The sequence below is a fragment of the Peromyscus eremicus genome, chromosome 4, assembly GCF_949786415.1.
Source record: "Peromyscus eremicus chromosome 4, PerEre_H2_v1, whole genome shotgun sequence".
In the NCBI taxonomy this organism is placed as follows: Eukaryota; Metazoa; Chordata; class Mammalia; order Rodentia; family Cricetidae; genus Peromyscus; species Peromyscus eremicus.
In genome coordinates, this window is record NC_081419.1 from 85,935,485 (window position 1) to 85,959,776 (window position 24,292).

A 24,292-nucleotide genomic window follows, 5' to 3' on the forward strand; every position below is an offset into this window, starting at 1 on the left:
AAAATGGACAGACAGGACACAAAACAAAGGACTATTGATTTTTGCCATGACAAGTGAGGTTGTGGCTTTAGCAACAGGTGTCTTCTGAGGCCAGGACAATATGGAACCATTGCTGAAGTGGCCTTGCAATTCAGAAAAGATACAGTGCCCCTTTCTTCAAAGGCAGCTGAACAGGCAATGGACCTATGGCTTCTGTTGTGCAGTGGAACAGTAGCTGAAACAGTTATTCTTATAAGAATAACTAGAATGATAGAGTCTAAACTCTCAATGGCATTTAATAAAAAAGATGAAGCCACTCATAAGCCAAGAAGAATGGGATTTAGAGAAGAATGGGATGCAGAGAAGAATGGGATGCCGAGATTAAGCCACCCACAAGCCAAAAAGAATGGACAGCCAAATTACAAAAACACCAACAATTTCCAGAATTTAAAATCCTGAATCATGACAGAACTTTGCTGGAATTCAGGTTTATCTGGTACATGGACTACTCACACCGAGTGTGAGGTCAAGCTATAGGCCTTGTCTACCTCTGACTTCACAAATGAGTCTGTCAGATATGCTAAGCCTGTAGGCCAAAGATGATGCCCCAACATTGCAGAGAAACCTCGGGTGACTGTCCAGGCAGCTGGCTATTTCTGTCAACTCACATTTTTGGGGGGAAACCACTTGTTTGCACTTCCTGTTTTACTAGGTAATATTATTTTCTTCTTGGGTCTTTGAGGGAGTTGAAGATTAGATAGTTATAGTTTTCCTTGTTAAGAATTTCAGAAAAGAAACTCAGTAAAGAGGTGTAAAGTGTATAAATTTGAAAGACATTATAAGATAGTTTTCTGTTAGTAATATAAGTTAGGATAGAAAGTGAATCAGGTACATTTTGGACTTACCAAAATAAGATAGATAATGGAATATTTTCTCTGAGTTTGTCAAATGTGAATGGACTAGACATTGTTGAGTTATTTATTGCTTGTATATATTGTATATAGTTATTTACTTATTGTATATAGTTTTTCTTATATTTTTATTCTTTTTTATTTTTATTAGAAAAAGGGGGAAATGTGGTGATATTTTATTTGTGCTGAAATGTGGTGATATTTTTTTGTATGTTAATAAATAAAGTTTGCCTGGAGATCAGAGGACATAGATAGCCAGCCATAAATAAATGTCAGGTGGTGGTAGCACACACCCTTAATCTGATCACATCACAGGCAGAGTCTCTGTGCGTTCAAGGACACAGCCAAGCATGGTAACACACGCCTTTAATCCCAGTACCAACCATAGAGACCTGGAGGTCTGTATAGACAGGCAGTGACAAGGAAGTGAGGTGGCTGGGCTAAGAACCAATTAGAAGGCAAAACAGCAAGGCAATAAAGGCCCAGGTTAGAGAGGAAAAAGCTGATTCTCTTGGGAAGCTACCGAGGCATGGTGAGCTAAGTTTAGTTGGTGGCTATCACTATTTCTCTGATCTCTGTGGCTTTCATCCCTGTATTTGGCTCCATGTTTCTTATTTAATAAGACTGTTCAGAAATTTGTCTACACTATATATATTTTATATATAATATGTTAGCATTTAGGCATCTGAACTGGCCTGCCCTTAGGGTCCTGACAGGATATATCCTCAGATACAGCCACTAAGATCACTCCCTGTGTGCATTTGCTGTGTTTCCTTACAAAAGGCAGGCCTTGCCCACCTCCCATCTCTTTCTCTTCCTTTGCTCTCATCCCCAGGAACTGGTCTCTGCCCACTTCTCTGCCCCCTCTCTCCCCTCCCCTCAATAAACCTCCCACGTGGGCCCTGTTGCATGGTGTGACTCTTTCCTGCCATTTTTTAAAATATAACATATACATATAAAAATACATACACAGTTTTTATATATGGATATATAGTTAAAATAAAATTTTCCCTAATTTTCCTTTTTTTTTATTTTTTGTGGATTTCACTTAATGCATCTGGATCCCACTCATCTCCCTCTCCCTTCACATCTGCCTTCTGCCTTTGCAATCTCCTTCCTCCCAAGATTAAACAAAATAAAATTTAAAAGAGAAATAAAGAAATAAAAGAAAGATCTCATTGTGGAAGCTGTAGTGTGACACAAGAAATCACACAGTATACCCTTTAGTCCATACATCTTTACTTAGAAGTGTTCATTGAAACGAGTCATTGGTCTGGTTTGTGCCTCTGGCTTCTGCTACACTATCAATGCTGTGCCCTCAATGGGACTCCTCTTGGATATCCTGTTTTGTCCTGTGTCATAGAGATCCTGCTACTTTGGGTCTGGAGGACTGGCCCCTTCATATGCTACAGTAGATCATAGATGGAGTGGATGTTGAGATGGGCCAACTTATAGGCCTGGCTGGTTACTGGATTGATTAGTACACCAGCTCTCCCTCATCCTCACCATCCAGGTGAGCTCTCCAGCACCACCCCAGCTAGCTCACCTTATCCAGTAAGCAGCAAGGGGCAGGGCCAGTTCTCCTGTTCTCATATCCTCTGGGCCAGCTCATTCACACCTACACCACCAGGCCAGCTCTACTGTTTTGCCCAGGTGAAGTGCAGGGGTCACTCTACAGAGTCTTGCTTCTGGTGAGAGGCAGGGCCAGCTCTCTTGCTTGCATGGTGAGGGAGCGAGGAAGATCCCTCCCTCACTCATGCCACCATAAGGCAGATGAGAACCAGACGTTCTCTGAGTCTGTTCACCCACACCTGTGCCCTGTGTCAACAGGGTCAGCTCCACTGTACTGCCCAGGCAAGGTACAGCACTCCCCTGAATGCTGCAGTTGGCAGGGGGAGCAAGAGAAAGAGCATCATTCCCTGAACCGCACCACCACATGGCAAAGGAGGGGAAAAGGACTAGTTCTTCCACTCTCATGCCCCCAGCCCCAGATCGCCCATGCCCCCTGCCAACAGCTTGAGCTCTGTCCTGCTACCCAGTTGAGAGGCTGAGCCAGTTATGCCTAGTGTTTTAGCCAGTGAGGGTCAAGTCCAACTCTGTGCAGCCCTATCATCTTGGCCTTTGGTGGAAACAGGAGCCACAGAGACCGTGGCTGTGGCAGCAGTTCAGGCCTGGACGTCACCATGGCCCCAGATGGTAACCAGGCCACTAACCTCAGCATGCTCCTCATCACTTTTACCTCTTCAGATCTGCCTGTCATCACAGAACATGAACCATTTTGTTTCTCTCTCTCTCTCTCTCTCTCTCTCTCTCTCTCTCTCTCTCTCTCTCTCTCTCTCTCTCTCTTCCATACCCCACGACATATTTGTTCACCACAATAGTGCCCAACTGCTAGGCTCCGCAATGCACTGGGCAGGTCCATGTTTTCCCTTCCCTGTCCAAGGCAGAGAACCCTGAGGGAGCATATGGGTCTTCTCCCACTCAATCTTAATCAAAATAAATGTGTTTGAAACTCACATCAATGTCTTCTTTTCAAAACCTCCTGAGGTTTTAATAATTTGAAAAATCAAGTTCATACCCTCCAATATAACAAATAATCAGAGAACATACTGAAATACAATTTCTATATGATTAGCATTTCCTGTCTGATTGAGACAACTTCATCATGTATTAAAGGACCACTTTGTTATGATCATGTAGACTACACAACACATGGTTTCCCTTAGACCTGGGAACAAAATTGTTATGAAATTTGGCTACATAGAATAACAGGCCAGGCGGTGGTGGCGCACGCCTTTAATCCCAGCACTCGGGAGGCAGAGGCAGGCGGATCTCTGTGAGTTCGAAGCCAGCTTGGGCTACCAAGTGAGTTCCAGGAAAGGCACAAAGCTACACAGAGAAACCTTGTCTCAAAAAACAAACAAAAAAAAAAAAAACAGATCACATATGAATAAGTTATCACTGTGGCAGTTATTGGCCAAGGGAAAAAATTATACTGCTTCACTAATTTTAAATTCTGGAGCTATTTGTACTTTTTGCTTGTATCTCTGTTATATTTAATAAATATGCAGCACTCAGAATCACTCAACCATATAAATCCCCAAGAGAACACAGATATAATTATTTATTCTCTTTTGCTCAGAATGTAGGCTAGATGAGTTTAGCCTTGGGACAAATTCAGGTAGTGAATAAAAGCCAGGTCGAAGGACAATGATTTCAAGATAGTATCATTAAACAACATGTATATCTTCACAGGTGCACATCAGAAAGGAAGAAAATCTAATCTACAAGGAAATATTGAGTCTGGTAAGCTATCTCATCTCCCTGTTTCTTCTCTAAGACAATTCTGAAAATATATCTGTGCATCTGTTTTACCAACATCCACTAGGATTGGGAATGAGAATTATTTCTTTGCTTTGTTACATTTTAGAAAATAATACATGGGCTTCACAACATCTCCTCTTCCACCTAGATTCTGTGTATTATCATCAGTTCACACACAAGAAAGAAGCGTGGCCTCAGAAATGTGCTTAGTCTGCATTAACTCATTGATATTTACTTGATGTACCATAGGAGCAGCATCCAGCTGCTCTTCTTCACAGTCCTCTACCATCTAATAGGATAGTGTCTTCTTACATCAGATATGTTTAGCATGTAGGATAACTTTCAGCATAGAGGGAGATGTAAAAAGGGATACCAATCTAGTGAGAAATAACATTACACTTGGGTATTGCAGAAATAAAATGAAAAGGAACATGAGAAATGTAAATACATTAATGAACTCCTAGAATGTCCTTCTTACCACATCAGAGTACACCACACAGAATCTGCTGCCTTATCTAAGCATGAATATATGCATATTGCTTGCAAAAGTACAAATGTTGAGAATATTGTAGAGTTTTATAGCGTATAAACTTTTCTGGAAGAATACTAACCCCACAAGAGAATGAATATATTTCTTAAAATCTTTTTATTTATATATATGGGTGTTTTGCCTACATAATTCTGTGTATTGTGTGTATGGAAAAAGAATACATCAGATCCTCCTGGAAGTTACAGACAATTACAGTTACAGACAATTGTGAGCCATCATGTGGGTGTTGGAGACTGAACCCAGGTCCTCTGCAAAAGAAGTCAGTATTATAAAACCTAAAACCAATATTAGCATTTTCTAGAAGAATTCCAACCATATTGACAGTAAGAATTCTAAAGATGTTTTCATGGAAATTTCTATGTTGTGCTCCTGGGATGAAGACATAAAGAGTGTGGTAGCTGTTACATTCCTGAAAAAGAGCCAGTCCTTTAATATGTCATTTGTGTCTATATATCCATGGTTACTCAGTAGGTGAATATCAACATAGACAAGGCATTTTAAAGAAAAGTGTTTAAAACACACATACAGGGAGAGAGAATAAATAGCTATTACTTACACAGAGTTCAGCTGAAGAGTAAAAACCCATAACTTTGAACACAATATTGCTTAAATGTATACTATAAAGAATAAAGAAAAGAAATAATGCTGTGGATATCGCTCTGTATAAATAAAATGCTGATTGGCCAGTAGCCAGGCAGGAAGTATAGGCTAGGCAGGACAAGCAGAGAAGAGAATTCTAGGAACAGGAAGGCTGAGTGAAGAGACGCTGCCAGTTAGTACAAACATGTAAGATACTGGTAAGCCACAAGCCATGTGGCAAGGTATAGATTTATAGAAATGGGTTAATTTAAGATGTAAGAACAGCTAGCTAGAAGCCTGAGCCACTAGGCCAAACAGTTTAAGTAATATAAGTCTCTGGATGTTTACCTGGTTGGGTCTGAGCGGCTACGGGACTGGCGGGTAAGAGAGATTTGTCCTGACCGTGGGCCAGGCAGGACCAGGAAAACTCTAGCTACAAAATAATAAAAATTTATCAACATACTAAAATGTTAAAACGCTTAAGGGTTTTCTGTGTATCGTTTTCTACAAAGTACAAAATTGTATTTTGAAAACATTGTAAATTTCACACTGATGAGAAAATAAGTTAAGGGGGGACTCAGATTATTCATCCTTTACAAGGACCACAAACATGTTTGGTACAATATTGAAGTATTTTCCTCAGAAAACTGGTGAACCTTTCTTTAATAGAAAACAGATTTCTTTTCAAATTATCTAATACGCATCTTTTTTTTTTTTTTTTTTTTTTTTTGGTTTTTTGAGACAGGGTTTCTCTGTAGCTTTGCGCCTTTTCCTGGAACTCACTTGGTAGCCCAGGCTGGCCTTGAACTCACAGAGATCCGCCCGGCTCTGCCTCCCAAGTGCTGGGATTAAAGGCGTGCGCCACCACCGCCCGGCCACGCATCTTTTCTATTACAAGTGTTTCACCTGATTTTCTTCCTTTGCTCCTCAGTAAAGGAGAAGGTAAAATAACGCATGATGGTGGGAGGCTTCTCTGTGGTCAACTTCGCCACTTCCACCCTAGGGATTTCAAAGGATGCATATGTAAGAATTGAGTACATGATGACTGGAATGTGAACTTATGTTCATACTTAATATAAATTAAAATGTATTAGGGAATTTATTTGGTCAACTAGACTCACTAGAAAAATGTCAATGCAGGTAAATGCAGAAATGGATTAGCCAAACAGGAGGACAATTCAGATTCAAATTTATGAAGGAAGAGAGAACATTTACAAATTTTCTCTCCCATGCAGTTTGATTATTGTCAATATTACCTGTCAGTATGGTCACTGTTATCTTTGGATGTACATAATTAGTTCTCACTGGATGTTTGACTTCACACTAATACAAGACTAACAGTCAAAGACCCACTTTATTTACATGTATATGTAATATATTCTCATCTTTCAAGTAACACAAGTGATCAGATAAATGATACAAACTGAAGATAGATAGACGATAATGATGATAGATGATAATGATGAAGACAGACAGACATACAAACAGATAGATAGTAGATGAATATATCATTTATAATAAAAGGCACTAGTACTGCACAGTTTAGTGATTCATTACTATTTATTGATATGATTTTAAATAAATACTTTCTAATTATAGGCTTAAACCATATGTAAAGTTCAAGGTAGAATCTGAATTCTCCTCCAGTTTGGCTAATCCATTTCCACATTCACCCGCAATGACATTTTTGCTAGTGAGTCTAGTTTACCAAATAAATTCCCCAATACATTTTAATTTATGTTAAGTATAAACATGATGTTCACATCCCAATCATCATGTACTCAAGCATCAAGTGTTCTATAGGTTCTCTCATAATGATTATCATAACATTTCCTTCAGAGGAGTAAGATAAAAATTTAATATTGTGAAGTATTATAGGAAAAACTTCATTATGTATTAAAAGAATCACTATTTGTAATGATTAAAAAAACAGTAAGACTCTAGAACTTCCTGTGCATTGAAACTCAGTGTAATTCATCACCATTTCCCTGAGACTATGAGTTAATTTTTATAGAGTAGTGGGATGACTGTTGACTCCACATTTAGATTTTGTTTAAACTAAGCTAGTGGGTAAAATCTCCCTCAAAGGGAAAATATAATTATGTGTAGCCTCTTAGTTTGCTGACCTGTGTTCCTCACTCCTAACATACAGAGAAGATTTCCGAAACATTGTTCATTTAAATTTACTCTATGCTCTGCTTTTACTAAAGTTAATCATGGCTCATGAGCTTTTACTTTGGATAGCAATGCCATTCAAATTCTTCTTTTTACATTTATTTGATTTCTCTTCACATTTATTTGATGTATAGATGTTAAGTCCCAGCGTGACTGTCCAATTCAACAATCTAGTCCTTCTTCCACATCCCTCTGATAATCTTTCCTTTTCTGCAGGTTGTTTCTGAGAATAAAATGGATGGAGGTAATCAGTCCTTCCTATCAGAATTTGTGCTTTGGGGACTTACCCAATCACAGAATCTTCAGGTTTTACTCTTTGTGATATTTTTGATACTTTATCTGCTCATTGTGCTGGGAAATATTACCATCATGATCTTAATAACCACTGATCACCATCTCCACTCTCCCATGTACTTCTTACTGGCCAACCTGTCCTTTGTTGATATATGGCTTTCCTCAGTCACCACACCTAAGATGATCACAGACTTTCTCAGGAAGCACAAAACCATTTCCTTTGCAGGCTGCATGTCCCAGGTTTTCTTTGCCCATTGCATTGCTGCAGGAGAGATGGTACTGTTGGTGGTAATGGCTTATGACCGCTATGTGGCCATCTGCAAACCACTCCACTACTTCACCATTATGAACCTGAAAAGATGCACTAAGTTGGTGTTGACTTCCTGGACTATTGGCTTTGTGCATGCCATGAGTCAGCTTGTGGCAGTTCTACAGCTGCCTCTCTGTGGTCCCTTGGAAATTGACAGCTTCTTCTGTGACATGCCACTCGTAATCAAGTTATCCTGCACAGATTCCCATGATTTGGATATATTAATGAATGCTGATTGTGGGGTTGTGGTTGTAACCTGCTTCATTCTGTTGCTCATTTCCTACACATATATCCTTATCACTGTTCGCCAGAGCTCTAAAGCTGGTGCATCTAAGGCCCTGTCTACATGCACTGCCCACATCACAGTGGTGATGCTCCTTTTTTTGCCCTGCATCTTCATCTATGTGTGGCCCCTCAATATCACCTGGTTGGACAAATTTCTTGCTGTGTTTTACTCTGTTGTTACACCTCTCCTAAATCCAGCCATTTATACACTAAGAAACAAAGAAATAAAAAATGCTTTGAAGAGATTAAAAAACTATTTCAAGAATCACAAGGTAAATACTTAAAACCCAGAAAATTCACTATAAATATTTTTAATTGACATTTCAATAAAATTCGGAGAGGTTATAAATTTTGGTATTTATAAGTACAATTAATTTTAGTATTTTGATATGTAATAGGCCTAGTATAATTCTAGATACTGAACATTTTAATTATATAGAACACTAAATTATTTCTGAAAAAATTTAAAAACTGATCCTTCATCCTGAGAAAATTAGTGAATTGGCTCTTATATATCTTTAGTAATATGAAGAACCTAAATGTATTTGTCAAACTCATACTACCATTTTTGTAAAAGTCACCTAAATAATGCTCTAACAACACGAAAAATTTATCCTTTACCTTACCATACCCCACAAACATTTTATTCATCCATTTGTAAAAAGTCAACATCACAACCTTTACATTATTCCAGCTTTCTCCAAAAGCACTAAAGGGGGAATAAGAAAATTGTGGAAGGATAAAACAAAAATTATAATCTGCACAAGATATACAAGTGGACGTTATTTGGTGTTGATTTTATTACCTTAATAAAAAATGAAATGGTAGTATAAAAATATAATATTTTCTCAATTATCTGAGATTTAATAACTAAAGTTGTCCCTTAAATTACTGTTTATTATTTCAATAAAATCATGAACTATGGTTTTCCACATACATATTAGTCCTAATATATATATATATATATATATATATATATATATATATATATATGGCCTTGTTTCTCTGTATCTTCTATCCCAACTGGCTCCCACACTCTTTATGCCTCCTCTTCTCCATACTTCCCTGAGCCATGAAGGGAGAGATTAGATGGAAACATCCCATTTAGGATTGAGTGTTCCAAGGTTTCACATTCTTTGCACATTGTTCACTTGTGGGCCTCAGTATTAGTTCCAATCTGCTGAAGAAAGAAGATTTTCTGATGAGCAAGACACTAATAGCTGAGCAAGACACTGATCTGTGAATATGGCATTTCATTAGGAGTCATTTTATCACTATATTCTTTTAGTAGAATTGTAGCTGGAGAGCTTTTCTCTGGGTCCTGCCAAGCCCCCACAGTCCCGCAGCCCACTTATAAAATAAACATACAGACACTTATATTATTTAAACTGTTTGGCCTAATGGTTCAGGCTTCTAGCTAGCTGTTTTTATATCTTAGAATGGTAGTATTTTGGTTTTCTCCTAGATCTTTGGTCTGTCTAGTCTTAGATTCTTGGCTACATTATCAGTGTCAAGCAAGAGTTCTACTTTTAAAAAAAAATATAAATACATGTTATAAAAATATACATAAAGAGAAACTTCAGCAATTACTTTAATATTGCAAAGTAAGTTTCAGATGGAAGAATATTACTAGAGAGAATAAAAGACCATTTCACATAGAAAAAGTAGGTCAATTAATTATAATACAGCAATTTCTAAACTACATATTTCAGCATGCTCTAAACCACAAAGTTTTAAATATGTGAATCTTTTGATAGAATTACAATAAGTAATCACATATAGGAAAAGGTATATTGAAACAGTCAAAATTCTATTTAAATGTTGATATAAGTAGATACAATTTATCAAAGATGAACTGATTTGATAAATTTATACTTGCATAAAACTTGCACCAAATTATCACACATCTGCTACCTAAGATACATGTAATATATAATGATATGTTACACAATGATCTGGGCTATGAAATAAGTATCAATTTTCTTAAATTTTATTTTTAAAAGGTTCATATATGTGTACAATGTATCTGTATCTGAATCATATCCATCCATATTACCTCCTTCCAACTCCCCCAAGGTTTCCTCTAATACATGTCCCTTCTAAATCCGTGTTCTCTTTTTAGTAACTCAATGAGTCCAATTAGTGCTGCCCATGTGCACATGAGTGTTGGGTTATCCACTGGGACATGAGAAAGCTACAAGTAGCCACCCCAGTGGCTATCTATTTTAAATAACTGCTCAACTGGAGATCATATCTGAGAAGTTCCTCTTCTCTCCATGTTGCAATTTTTAGCTAGTTTGATCTTGCTCTTGGTTGCTCAACATAGCAAGATAGATAAGACCTATAAGCAGGAGCAGGCTAGAATCTCATATCAGACACAAAACAAATGCAATAAGTACACAAGCTCAGACAAAAGGTCAACACAATGGCAGTATCCTTCCACGACTACTACTCCTATGGAAGAGGTCTTGAATGAAAATTACCCATAAGAATCTTAGGGCATGGGATTTAAAAGAACAATTATAAACATGATCAAAGAATACAAGACTTTACAGAGATCAAAATAAGCAAATGAAAGAATTTAAAGAAGAGAAGAGTAAATTCCTAATTAAAATCTAGGAAAACACACAGAAAAGTTTAATGGTAAAGACAATTTAGGATTTGAAAGATAAATTTAGAAAAGAGAAATATAAAAAATAACTCAACTTGAAATTGAGATGGAATTGAAACAACACCACAGTTAGAAAACTTGGGAGGATATCTTACAAGTAGAATGGATTGAATAAAAGAATATTAAAATTGAAGCTAAAAAAGATCAATTTGACCACTCAATAAAGATAAAACTGCACACATACACACACACATACACACACACACACACACACACACACACACACACACACACATACACACCACAAGGAAAATGCAGGAACATTAGGACACCATGAAAAGCCCAAATCTACAAATTATAGTCATAGAAGGAGAAAGATCCCTGGTCAATAGAATAGAATAGATCTTCAATAGGATAATAGAAGAAAACTTCCCCAAATTAAAGAATATGGATACAAGAAGCTTATGGACTGCTAAGAAAGAACAGAGGAGAAACTCCCCATGCCATAAAATAGTTTAAACACTAAATATTCAGTTCAAAGAAAGGGTATTAAAAGTTACAAGAGAGAATCTACAAATCCTACATAAAGGTAAACCCATCAGAATAACATCTGTCTTCTCACTGGAAACTTTAAAGGGCAGAACAGCACAGTACTCCAAGTTCTAAAAAAAAAAAAAAAAGAAAAAAAACCACAGATTTTAACCTAGAGTTCTTTGTCTACCAAAACTATTTGCCATATATAAAGGAAGAAAAACTAAAATTAATGTTGTAATATTAAAAAAAGCTAAAAGAATTTATGTCCATCAAACTAGTCCAACAGAGAATATAAGAAATAATACTTTGAACTGAAATGAGGAATAAGCATGCCCACAAAGCTACAATATGAAAACAAATGAGGATATAATTACTGGAGTGTAAAATAGGACTAATACAAACAGAAAAAAGGCTAGAAATCCATAAAAACATTGCAATAATAACTTTAAATATTAATGCTCTAATTGCCAAATCACAAAAAAAATAGCTAAATATAATAGATTAAGAAGAAAGAGGGAGAAAAAAACATTTTTTTGTGTACAAGAAACTCATCATACCTTCAAAGATAGGCATTAACTTAGAGGGAAAGGCTGGGAATAATGTATTCAAAAAAAATGGGACCTCTGAACATGCATGTGTCCCAATACTATCTGACAAAGAAGAGTCCAACCCAAAACTACTCAGAAGAGATAAAGAAGGAAATTTCACTCAGATTTAGGAAACAATTGACCAAGAACATAATTCAATAGTGAACATGTATGTACCAAACTTTGGTATACCCAACTGCATAAAAGCGAGACTGTGTCTCCTAGTAATGTCATAAGCTACACCCAAAAAAATCTCACCAACCTGACTGTTAAACATGAATTAAACAAGGATGATATAAATAGACATCCAAAAATGGGCAGGGAAAAATGCAGGAGACTGTAGCTAGAGTTTTTCTCTCCGAGTTCCACCAAGCCCCGGAAGTCCTGTAGCCCACTTATAAAATAAACATACAAACTCTTATATTATTTAAACTGCTTGGCCATTAGCTCAGGCCTACCATTGTCTAGCTCTTATTCTTATACTCAGCCCATTTCTGTTGATCTATATGTCACCACGTGTTCCATGGCTTTACCTGCTGCTTTACATGATGCTCCCTGGACAGCAGGCTGGCGTCTCCTCCTCTCCGCCTTCCTGTTCTCTCAATTCTCCTCTCTGCTAGTCCCACCTATACTTCCTGCTTGGCTACTGGCCAATCCGTGTTTTATCAATCAGTCATCCATAGCAGGGGACCTTAACTCTACACATACAACTGGCATGCAACTAAGAATTCAGAGAGTAGGAAAAAATAATTTTCTACAAGAAAGAGCACACTGATTGGTTATCCAACACTAAATAGTCAGCACTAAAAACATATTCATACAAGTAACATTACAAAGACTGAGCAGGTTATATTTAGGAATATATATATGAAAATACAATTAATGAAAAGAGAGGCCACGCATTTGAAAAAGAGCAAGAAGGGGTATATGAGAGGTTTGCCATGAAGAAAAGGGAAGGGAGAAATGATCGAAGTACATGTTAATATCAAAAAAAGAAATAAATTAAAATAGCACACATAAAACTGGACTTCAGTACACCACCTAACCTCAACTCAGTAATAGTAGGTAATTTCAACATCCCCATTTTCTGATAGTCATGTCATAAAGACAAAAATTCCACCAAAATGCTGAAGAATACATATTATATTCAGTTGTTCATGGAAGTTTCTGTAAAATGGACCACACACTGGGACATAAAACAAATATGGACAAATACAGAAAAATTAAAATAGCTCTATATGACCTATCTGATAAATGCAATAAAATTTGAAGTCAATAAATAGCAAAAAGATCTCTACCAAAAATGCACCAAGTCATGGAGCTTAAACAATGAACTACTGGATTAAGAGTGTGGCTAAGAAGAAATCAAGAAGACAAATTAAAAACTTCCAGGAACTAAATAAAAACAAAAATACAATATATTAAATGCTCTTGAACCCATTTTGAGATTAATCCTAAGAGAAAATAAGTCACTAAGGAGAAAAGAAACTGGCTCATGCCTTCTCCAATCTTAGGCATTAGACAGAAAACTCCAGGGGCTGGTGAGCAGACATAAAAGTTAGAATAGAATTGCCTTGGAACTTAGTACAAGGTTCTCTTTAATGACATTCAACACCAGGAAAAAAAAAACAAAGGTCCTATAACCTGGACAGAGCTCACTTTTGGAGCCTCTGGACTCTCAGGCATGATTAATAAGTTCTTTCAGTAGTAGGAAGCCTACAGCAGTGTGGGTTTTGCTCCATTCATGTGCTCTGCCATTATTTATGGATACAAGGGGTCATTACTATACATAATTGTATCACTGGAGGCCATAGTCATGATTTAGAAACCTGAGGCTGGTCCCTCCAGAGAGTCTGTCCATTGATAAGTAGAACCCACCCATCCCCACTCCCATGTCACTGACTGCAGATAAGGCATTCAAGACCAGGGAAAAACTTTCACAAATTGACTATCCATTTGGGTATACACTTAGGCCATGCAGAATAGCAGGGCACTTGTGAGGTTGGGAGAAACCAAAGTTTGTGTTATCCCACACCAAAGAAATATTGAGCAACCATGAATTCATAGCATACTTAGACGAAGGTCACCATCTAGTGCTGAAGATTGGTAAAGCAGGCACAAATCAGGCTGGATTGCAAAAACTAATAAATATAAACTTCTTCAATGAGAAACTAACCTTTCCAAGCAAAAAAAATATTAAGACAGATTTCTCTAAAACTGTATCCCCTGATAAGTCTACTAGTCTACAGTGAGAGAACATACATCTAGTGGAAGAACCGGAATCTAAGAATATTTGAGCAGCAGAAATTGATTTTGATGGTTTTGTTTATTTTTAATGAAAGGACACAAAGTTGAATGGGTGGGGGTGGATTTGAAAAGAGTTAGAGGAGACGAGGTGAATATGATCACAACAATTTATAAAACTCAAACTCTCAAAGAAGTATTTTTTCTTAAAAAAGAAACTTTGAGAGAACCATGTTCTCATTTAATAGAAAAAAAAAATGGCTCAAAAAACTGGCCAGACAGAAACCATTATTGGTGAGTGCCTGAAATTATTGACAAAGTCTCTGACGAAGAATTTATATTTTTTCCTCTTATTGAAAATAGATTCTTGAGCCCCGGCCCAGGAGAGGACTCCAGCAACAGCTCCATCCCAAGCCATGAGGCCAGGGCAGGCAAGACTCAGCCAAATGCAGCCAGGGGTTTCTAGCTCCTGCCAGCAAGAGGATTCCAGAAATAGCTCTGCAGCAACCAGTGGGGCAGGAAGGAGAGCTGACCGGAGCAATACTGGAGAGCTCACCCTGGTGGTAAGCATGGGGAAGAGCTGGTGGACTGACCAACCGTGCAACTATCCAGGCCCAGAACCAGGGTTATGCCTTGACCCACCCCAACTTCCACACCATCTGTGATCTCTGGGAGCACGTTAATGGGCCAGTCCTGAAGACTCAAAGCTGCAGGATCTCCACAACACAAGACAACAAGAGGATATTCAAGAGGAGTTCCAGTGAGGGCCCACCATTGACAGTGTAGCAGAAAGCAAAGGCCTACAGTGAGATCAATGATTCATTACAATGAGCCCTTGAAAGATATATGGACAAAAGGGTTTACTACTGCGTGACTCACTGTGTCACACTACAGCTTCCATGATGAGATTTCTCCCTTTTTTTCTTTTAAATTTTATTTATTTTATTTTATTTTATTTTTGGTGGGGGGCGGCGCAGAGAGTGGATATGAAGGGACAGGAAAATGAATGGGATCAAGATGCATGATGTGAGAGACACAAAGAATAAATAAAAAGAAAGCTAAAAAAGAAGAAAGTAGGTTCTTTTCTCATACAATATATCTTGATAATAGTTTCCCCTCCCTTTACTCCTCCCAGTCCCTCCTTACTTTTCCTCCCCTCCAGATCTACTCCCTTTATGTCTCTCATTAGAAAAGAACTTGTAGGAGTAGGTAACCAATTTTTTATTTGACTTAAGGTCTGCTCCACAAGAAGGAACCAATATCTGATGAAAAATTTAAAGCAGCTATTCTGCAACACTCTGAACTTCAGTGGGATGTAAATGAGTATTTCAACAATATAGTAAAATGTAGCTGGAGTTTTCCTGTGTCCCAGCCTGCTGGTGGTCAGGACAAATCTCTCACCTGCCAGTCCCACAGCCAATTAGACACAAATAAACACACAGACGTTTATATTATTTATGAACTGTGTGGCCATTTGCTCAAGCTTATTAGTGACTAGCTCTTACTCTTAAATTAACCCATAATTCTTATATATGTTTAGTCACATGGCTTGGTACCTTTTCCCAGTTCTGCCTTCACAACTTGCTTCTCACGGTGGCAGCTGGAAGTGTCTTCTGACTCAGCCCTCTTGTTCCCATAATTCTCCTTTCTCTTTGTCCCACCTATACTTCCTGCCTGGCTACTGGCCAGTCAGTGCTTTATGTATTAACCAATCAGAGAAGCACATTCACAGCATACAGATATCCACAACAATTCCCCTGTTCTTTTTTTTTCCGAAAAGGAAGGTTTTAACTTTAACATAGTAAAATTACATATAACAAAATAATTATCAAGCAAGAATTATAGTTATAATATCTAGTCTATATATATTTGGCAAAATTAAAGAAGATATCCTATCCATCCTATATTTGTGAGTCTAAGATTTCATATCTAACTTATCTTTTATCATAACTAAGGAAATTATAGCTATCTAGTCTTCAACTACCTCAAAGACCTCAGAAGGATATACTATTACCTGAGAGATGGGAGAAGGATGCAAGCAACTTTTGGGAGTCTTGCGAGAGTAGACAGAGACAGCTGGCAGCCTGGACAGTCATTCAAAGTTCTTCTGTAAAGTTGGGGCATCTGTCTTCAGCCCACAGGCCTAGAATCTCTCAGTCACTTCTCTCTGTGTCCTGTGGAATGTCTGGCAGTTTCCTCTGCAAAGCAGGAACCTGAAGAACCACTTTGCCAAGCAAAGTTCAGTGGTCACCTTCCTATGGGTCCTACATGTCCAGTCAATCAAGCAGTCCAGGCAAGAACAGTTTCTTGCCCAAATGGCTATTTTTGCCAAGAAGAAGATAAATTCCATATAGAGTGCCTTTGATGCCCATCCTCCTCTCTGAAGTAAATCGGTGCTGTCAGAAGCAGACATGTCTCACTGTCCAGAAAGTCTAAATTTTTAAAACATTTTAAATGCCATATTCTGTAGGTCTTTGAAGTGCTTGATGATTACCTACCTAATTGAATTATATCTATGTATATGTAGAAAATTTAACATGACTATCATAGAAGACTATTAATCTGTATTTCTTAACTATACATTACAATTTAAATGAGTTATATAAACATAATATCTTAAACAAGAGTGGAAATATATATACAGTATAACAAAATTAACCTTAAATTTATAGCAATAAACTAAAATCCATAGCAATGTAAAACATTTCTAAACAAGTTGTTGTTCTTTAAAAGTAGGTTCATTAATCTACCCTTTTATCCTATCATATCTATATTATATCCCCTTTTCTTCTTTAGAAAGAGATCACATTTGTAATCAACTTGATTTAAATAGAAATATTGGTTTTTCTTTGTCTCACACCAGAGGGCTCTTCTGATATGGGACAGAAGAACCTCTTAACCTTTCAGGACCCATAGGAATGTGACTACTGAACTTTGCTTGGCAAAATGGTCCTTCAGGTTCCTGCTTCACAGAGGAAACTGCCAGACATTCTACAATAAAATATTTAGTGAACATGAAAATGTTTAAACAACAGAAATGCATAAGGGGACAATACTTCGAGAAACCCAGATTCTTTAAAAAAAAAAAAAAAGTAAGAAAATAAAAACCGGAGGAGATTAGAGGCAGAGAGGGAGGTTACCATAGACTTAGTTTGGTCCCAGGAGAAAGCCCTGGCACAAACTTTTGGGATTTTAATACAAGAGAAAATTGGACTCTGAGTAGAATGGAATAGAAGATGCAACACCCTTTAAACATGGATACCTAAGGCTCACAGAACAGTAAACAAAACCCAGGCTCCTACAGATTCACAGAATTCTATCAGACTTGCAAAGAAAAATCTATAACAAATACCTCTTTATATAATATTTTTTTATTTTTGAAGTTATAATATAATTTCCCCCTTCCCTTTTCTCACTCCAACCCTTTTCATTTACCCCTTTTCTCTCTTTCAAATTTATGGCCTCTTTTTCTTTAGTAGTTTATATATATAATCTATTATTTATTATAATATATATTGCTGCCATGAGGACCAGCCTTCAACAGTTCAGGGTTTGAGGAGGAGTCATGGAGTCAGTGAACTAATCACTCTACTTGACATTTCTGTCTGAAGGAGTAAAATTCAATTCTCTGGGACCAGCAAGTGGGGCAAAAGTTAACTCTCTGTGGCCAGCAAAAAAAGGGAAACACACATGCACACACACCTTTAGGGTCTGTCTATTCTCTCTGTCTCTCTCTGTCTCTCTCTCTGTGTCTCTCTGTGTCTCTCTGTCTCTCTCTGTCTCTCTCTGTCTCTCTCTCTCTCTCTCTCTCTCTCTCTCTCTCTCTCTCTCTCTCTCTCTCTCTCTTTTAGAGTATATATATCCCAGCAAAATCTTTCAAGCAATAGAAAAATTACAAAATGGTTACAGTCTATTTTTCAAGTGAATGATTACAATGAATACAGATGAAAAACAACATGTTTATCATTTCCCTTACATGATTAAACATTTTATGTATCACAGGTTAAAAAAATTACTCCCCCAAACCCACATACATTCATGTCCAAGCAACTTGTTATAGATTAACAAAAAGTAAGCAAGCAAGGTGTTTTTCAGCCAGTTCTTTGACTGGCAGGCTACATTTTGCAGTTGCAAGGGAAGGATCAATCACTGCATTATTTATCTTAAAAGGTAATTTTATAAAAAATCTTAAAAGAATAACATATCTAAACAGCTTTTTTAATCAGGAAGCTGAGGGCAGAAATGGGTACAAGGAATTAATCATCACCTTTGATAACCAACCCATCCTAGCAAGAAAGGCACATCAGCAAATCATATGCAGGCTGTTATTGTTCCTGTTTCTTGACCTCAACAAGTCCCTCACTCAACTAAACTATGTGCCTTTCTAAACTTTAAATTCTTCCCCAAGGTTTTCTACCTCAAAACCATTAACAAAAACATCTTAGCCTAACCTTAAGTCATTATTTAAAGCTATGTTTTAGCTATGATGCACACCAAAACCTCTGAATACATCTCCCAATATTAACATTAAAAGAATGTGAGCTAACCTAGCTTCAGTAACACAACTGTTTTTCTTAATCATTAACCTAAGCCACAGTCCATATGACTCCTCAAGAGATACTCATAAGTCCTAGCTTTATGATACTTCCTTGTTCTTATTTTCTATCCATTGCAGCCCCTGCTTTATCAAGAGTGGGAGCAAAGCCATATCCTGCCTTTACCTATATTAATTTCCCTGATAACTAACCTATTTCATAATCCCGTACTACATTTATTTAAAAACTCCAATCATCAAAATTCTGTTTAAGACTGCTGGCAATGGTCGAGAGACAGCCCGAACTGACCTACTCTGGTGATGGGATGCCCAAACACCCTAATTGTCGTGCTAGAAACCTCATCCAACTACTGAGGGATCTGGATGCAGAGATCCATGACTAGGCCCTGGGAGGATCTCTGGGAGTCCAATTAGCGAGAATGAGGAGGGTTTATATGAGCGAGAATTGTTGAGACCAAGGTTGGATAAAGCACAGGGACAAATAGCCAAACGAACGGAAACACATGAAATATGAACCAATGGCTGAGGGGTCACCAACTGGATCAGGCCCTCTGAGTGGGTGAGACAGTTGATTGGCCTGATCTGTTTGGGAGGCATCCAGGCAGTGGCACTGGGTCCTGTGCTCATTGCATGAGTCAGCTGTTTGAAACCTGGGGCCTATGCAGGGTCGCTTGGCTCGGCCTGGGAGGAGGGGACTGGACCTGCCTGGACTGAGTCTACCAGGTTGATCTCAGTCTGCAGGGAATGCTTTGCCCTGGAGGAGATGGGAATGGGGGGCGGGCTGGGGGGAAGGTGAGGGGGGCGGGAGGGGGGGAGAACAAGGGAATCCGTGGCTGATATGTAGGACTGAATTGTATTGCAAAATAAAAATTTAAAAAAAAAATTCTGTTTAAACTAACACTATTGTTGTATAAAATAATTTAAGTTAAACAGTACAACTTAAGAGTAAATCATCTTCATAATAATCCACCAGTAAAAATGCCGAGTAGAATGGGATATTTCCATAAGATAATCACACTACATTAAAGGTAGTAGGGATCCCCCACACCCATTGACACCATGCCAGATACCAAAGAAAAATAGAAGTCGTGAATATGTAAAGATATAGCAGTAGCAAAAGACACTCTGGAGCTGAAGCCTTCAGGGCCTTGCCTATCTGAGATTCAACCATGAGTGCCTTGCTTCCTGATCTCCTGAAGCTCAATTGCCACCTGCTGCTCCTCTGACATGGCTACCAGCAATTTCTACTATTCTCAGGTCTTGTCTTTTCATGGTGTCCTAGACGCTGGATGTTTTGTGTCAGAGATTTTTTAGATTTAACGTTTTCTTTGACTGATGTATTGATTTCTTCTATCATATGTTCAACACCTGAAATTCTTTCTTCCATCTCTTGTATTCTATTGGTGATGTTTGAATCTGTAATTCCTATTCACTTACCTAGATTTTCAATTTCCAGAATTCCCTCAACTTGTGTTTTCTTTATTGCTTCTGTTTTCATTTTCAGAACCTTGAACAGTTTTGTTAACAGAATGATCACGTAAAACCAAAGAACACCTACTAAGGAAGCACTTGGTTTTGAAGGCTCACCCCCTAGATGTTTTTAAATTTTAATTTCCTAATAGTATGACATACTTAATATGACATACAGTGACAGCAGTGATTCTGTGAGAGAAAGATATATTTATAATTGCATATATACAAATCATATTTATAACCTAATGGCACATTAGGTTTCTTTCTTTTTAATTGAAAATAGATTCTCTCAAACAATACATTTCAACCACAATTTCCCTGCTCTCCAATCCTCCAATCCTCCCAGCTCCACGCCCCCCAGCACTTCTCACCCCTTCATTTCCTCTTCAGAAAAGATAAGCCTTCAAAAGATGACAACCAGACAGAACAAAACAAATTACAATAAGATAAGGTAAAGCCTTCATATATTGAGGCTGGACAAGGCAACCCAATAGAATGAAAAGAGTCCCAAAAGCAGGCAAAAGAGTCAAAGATACACTCACTCCCAATGTTAGGAGTCCCACAAAGGAGTCATAGCCATAACACATATGCAGAGAACCTCGTGCAGACCTATGCAAGCCATGTGCATGCTGCTTCAGGCTCTGTGAACACGTATCAGCCATGCTTAGTTGATTCAGTGGGTTATGTTCTCCTAATGTCCTCCATCTTCTCTGACTTCTACAGTCTTTCCTCTCTCTTCCACAGAGTTCCCAATCTGCAAGAAGAGAGACCTGTTGAAGATCTCCAATTTAGACTCTCCACATAATGTCTGGCTGTGGGTTTCTTCACTTGTTCCCATTTGCTGCCAGAGAAAGCCTCTCTGAAGATGACTAGATAAGATACTGATCTAAGAGTATAGCAGAATATCATTAGGAATCATTTCACTGACATTTTTTTTTTGCCAGTTTTATTTGGTTTTAGATATCCAGTCTCCAGTTCCTGGTCATCCAGGCAGTGTAGGGCACAGACTCTCTCCTGTGGCATGGGCCTCGAGTTAAATCAAACATTGGTTGACCACTCCCACAAGTTTTGTGCCCCACAGTCCCAGTACATCTTGCAAGCAAGACAGATTATAGGTTGAGTGTTTTGTGCCTGCGTTGGTGTCCAGATACCTCTTTTGGTAGCCTGCATAACACTTCCCATACCAAAGAGACCAGAACGTAGGGGTGAAGGCTCCATGCAGGCACCATCTCAACCTCTCTATGTTCAATAAGCTGTGTGGATGTTGTCCTCAGCAATGGGAGCCTGCTGTCAGTTTTCAGAGAGTGACCTTATGTCCTAGTATCAGCCTGGGGTTGTTTAGGGGACCTATGGGAACCTCTTAGGCAGCAACTCAACTGAATGTAACTCAGCCCCACCACTGGAACACTTGCCTACCTATAAAAGATGGCCAGTTCAGATTCCAGATCCTCCATTACTAGGAGTCCTTACTAGGGTAACCCTCATAGATTCCAGAAAGTTTCCACCACCATAGGTTTCCACACTGTCCTCCAAAATGCCTGCCAATTTCAGCTGTCTCTCCTGAACTCTTCCCCTCTAGCCCTCCCCAATACCTGGTCCTTCCCACTCCCATACCGACCTGCACCCAGTCCCATACACAAAGTTTATTTTATTTACCCTTCCCAGGGAGGCCCATGCATTCTCCCCTAGAGCCCTCCCCTTTACCTAACCTCTCTGGGTCTTTGGATTGTGGCTTGATTATATAACAGCCAATATCTACCTATAAGTGAATACATACCATGACATTTGCTCATTTATGTTCACTGTAGCTTTATTCATAATAGCCAGAAACTGGAAATAACCTAGCTATCCCTCAACTGAAGAATGAATAAAGAAAATGTGGTACATTTGTACAATGGAGTATTACTCAACTGTTAAGAAAAATGACATCATGAAATTTCCAGGCAAATGGATGCAACTCATAAAAATCATCTTGGGTGAGGTAACACAGACCCAGAAAAATAATATGGTATGTATTCAAGGCCTTTCAAAAACAAGTAACAACAATGTTCCTAAAACTAATCATGTGAAAATAAAAGAAAATCTTGAATCTTATTCTACAAACTCAATATTAACCTGATTCTAAATCCAGATAAGGTCAAAGCAATGGCAGCAGCAAAAAATTGCAGACCAATTTCCTTGATGAACTATATACAAAATCTTCAATATAATACTTGTAAATACAATTAACAACACTGTGAAAATAACATGTGCAATGATCAATTTTCATTCATTCCAGAGTTGTAAGAGTGGTTTACAACATATAATTTAATATAAATATAATAAATGATTAACCATTACATAATCATCTCAATATTTACAGAAGGACCTATTACCAAGATTTCAATACTGCTTTATAACAAATGCTGTCAGGAAACTAGGAATAGAAAGAACATACCTCCACGTAATACAGGTTATATATGGTAGACCTATAGACAAAATATACTATGTTGAGAAAAATCAAAATATTTCCTGTAAAATCAGGAATTCAGCCAGGTTGTCTCCTATCAACATTTTAATTCAATATAGTATTTAAAATATATAAAACAATAGAATAAATAAAAGAATGCAAAAAAGAAAGTAAAGGATTGGAGAGATGACTCAAAGGTTAAGAACAATGACTTTTCTTCTAGAGGACCAGAGTTTGATTACCAGCACCTACATGGTGACTTAAACCACCTGTAATTCCAGTTCCAGGAATACAATTCCCTCTTCTAACATCTATGGGCAGTTCATGCATGTGATACACAAACATACACACAGGTAAAGTGTATGTGTATATATATGTTAATTATCACAGTCTTAAAGAAATAAGCCAGACTCAGAAACATTGCATAAGAATTTTTTTTTTTTTAATTTTTATTTTGCAATACAATTCAGTTCTACATATCAGCCACAGATTCCCTTGTTCTCCCCCCTCCCGCCCCCCTCACCTTCCCCCCAGCCCGCCCCCCATTCCAATCTCCTCCAGGGCAAAGCCTTCCCCACAGACTGAGATCAACCTGGTGGACTCAGTCCAGGTAGGTCCAGTCCCCTCCTCCCATGCTGAGCCAAGGGACCCTGCATAGGCCCCAGGTTTCCAACAGCCAACTCATGCAATGAGCACAGGACCCGGTCCCACTGCCTGGATGCCTCCCAAACAGATCAGGCCAATCAACTGTCTCACCCACTCAGAGGGCCTGATCCAGTTGGTGACCCCTCAGCCATTGGTTCATATTTCATGTGTTTCCGTTTGTTTGGCTATTTGTCTCTGTGCTTTATCCGACCTTGGTCTCAACAATTCTCTCTCATATAAACCCTCCTCATTCTCGCTAATTGGACTCCCAGAGATCCACCTGGGGCCTAGTCATGGATCTCTGCCTCCAGGTCCCTCAGTAGTTGGATGAGGTTTCTAGCACGACAATTAGGGTGTTTGGCCATCCCATCACCAGAGTAGGTCAGTTCGGATTGTCGCTCGACCATTGCCAGCAGTCTGTTGTGGGGGTATCTTTGTGGATTTCTGTGGGCCTCTCTAGCACTTTGTTTCTTCCTATTCTCATGTGGTCTTCATTTACCATGGTCTCCTATTCCTTGTTCTCCCTCTCTGTTTTTGATCCAGCTGGGATCTCCCACTCACCCAAGCTCTCTTTCCCTCGACCCTCGCCCTTCACTACCCCCACTCCTGTCCAGGCTGTTCATGTAGATCTCATTCCATTTCTCTGTCGTTGGGCGATCCCTGTGTCTTTCTTGGGGTCCTGTTTTCCAGGTAGCCTGCCTGGTGATGTGAGTAGCAATCCAGTCATCCTTGTTCCACATCTAGTATCCTGTTATGAGTGAGTACATACCATGTTTGTCTTTCTGAG

The 24,292-nt window shown here is 38.4% G+C and overlaps 1 protein-coding gene across 1 annotated transcript; it reads left to right on the forward strand.

The window, feature by feature from the left end:
• Window positions 1–7,752: 7,752 nt before the first annotated feature.
• Window positions 7,753–8,691, forward strand: LOC131908450 (olfactory receptor 4K3-like). The gene has a single exon (XM_059259493.1). It carries the CDS (start codon window positions 7,753–7,755, stop codon window positions 8,689–8,691), a length of 939 nt encoding a protein of 312 aa, XP_059115476.1.
• Window positions 8,692–24,292: the final 15,601 nt, after the last annotated feature.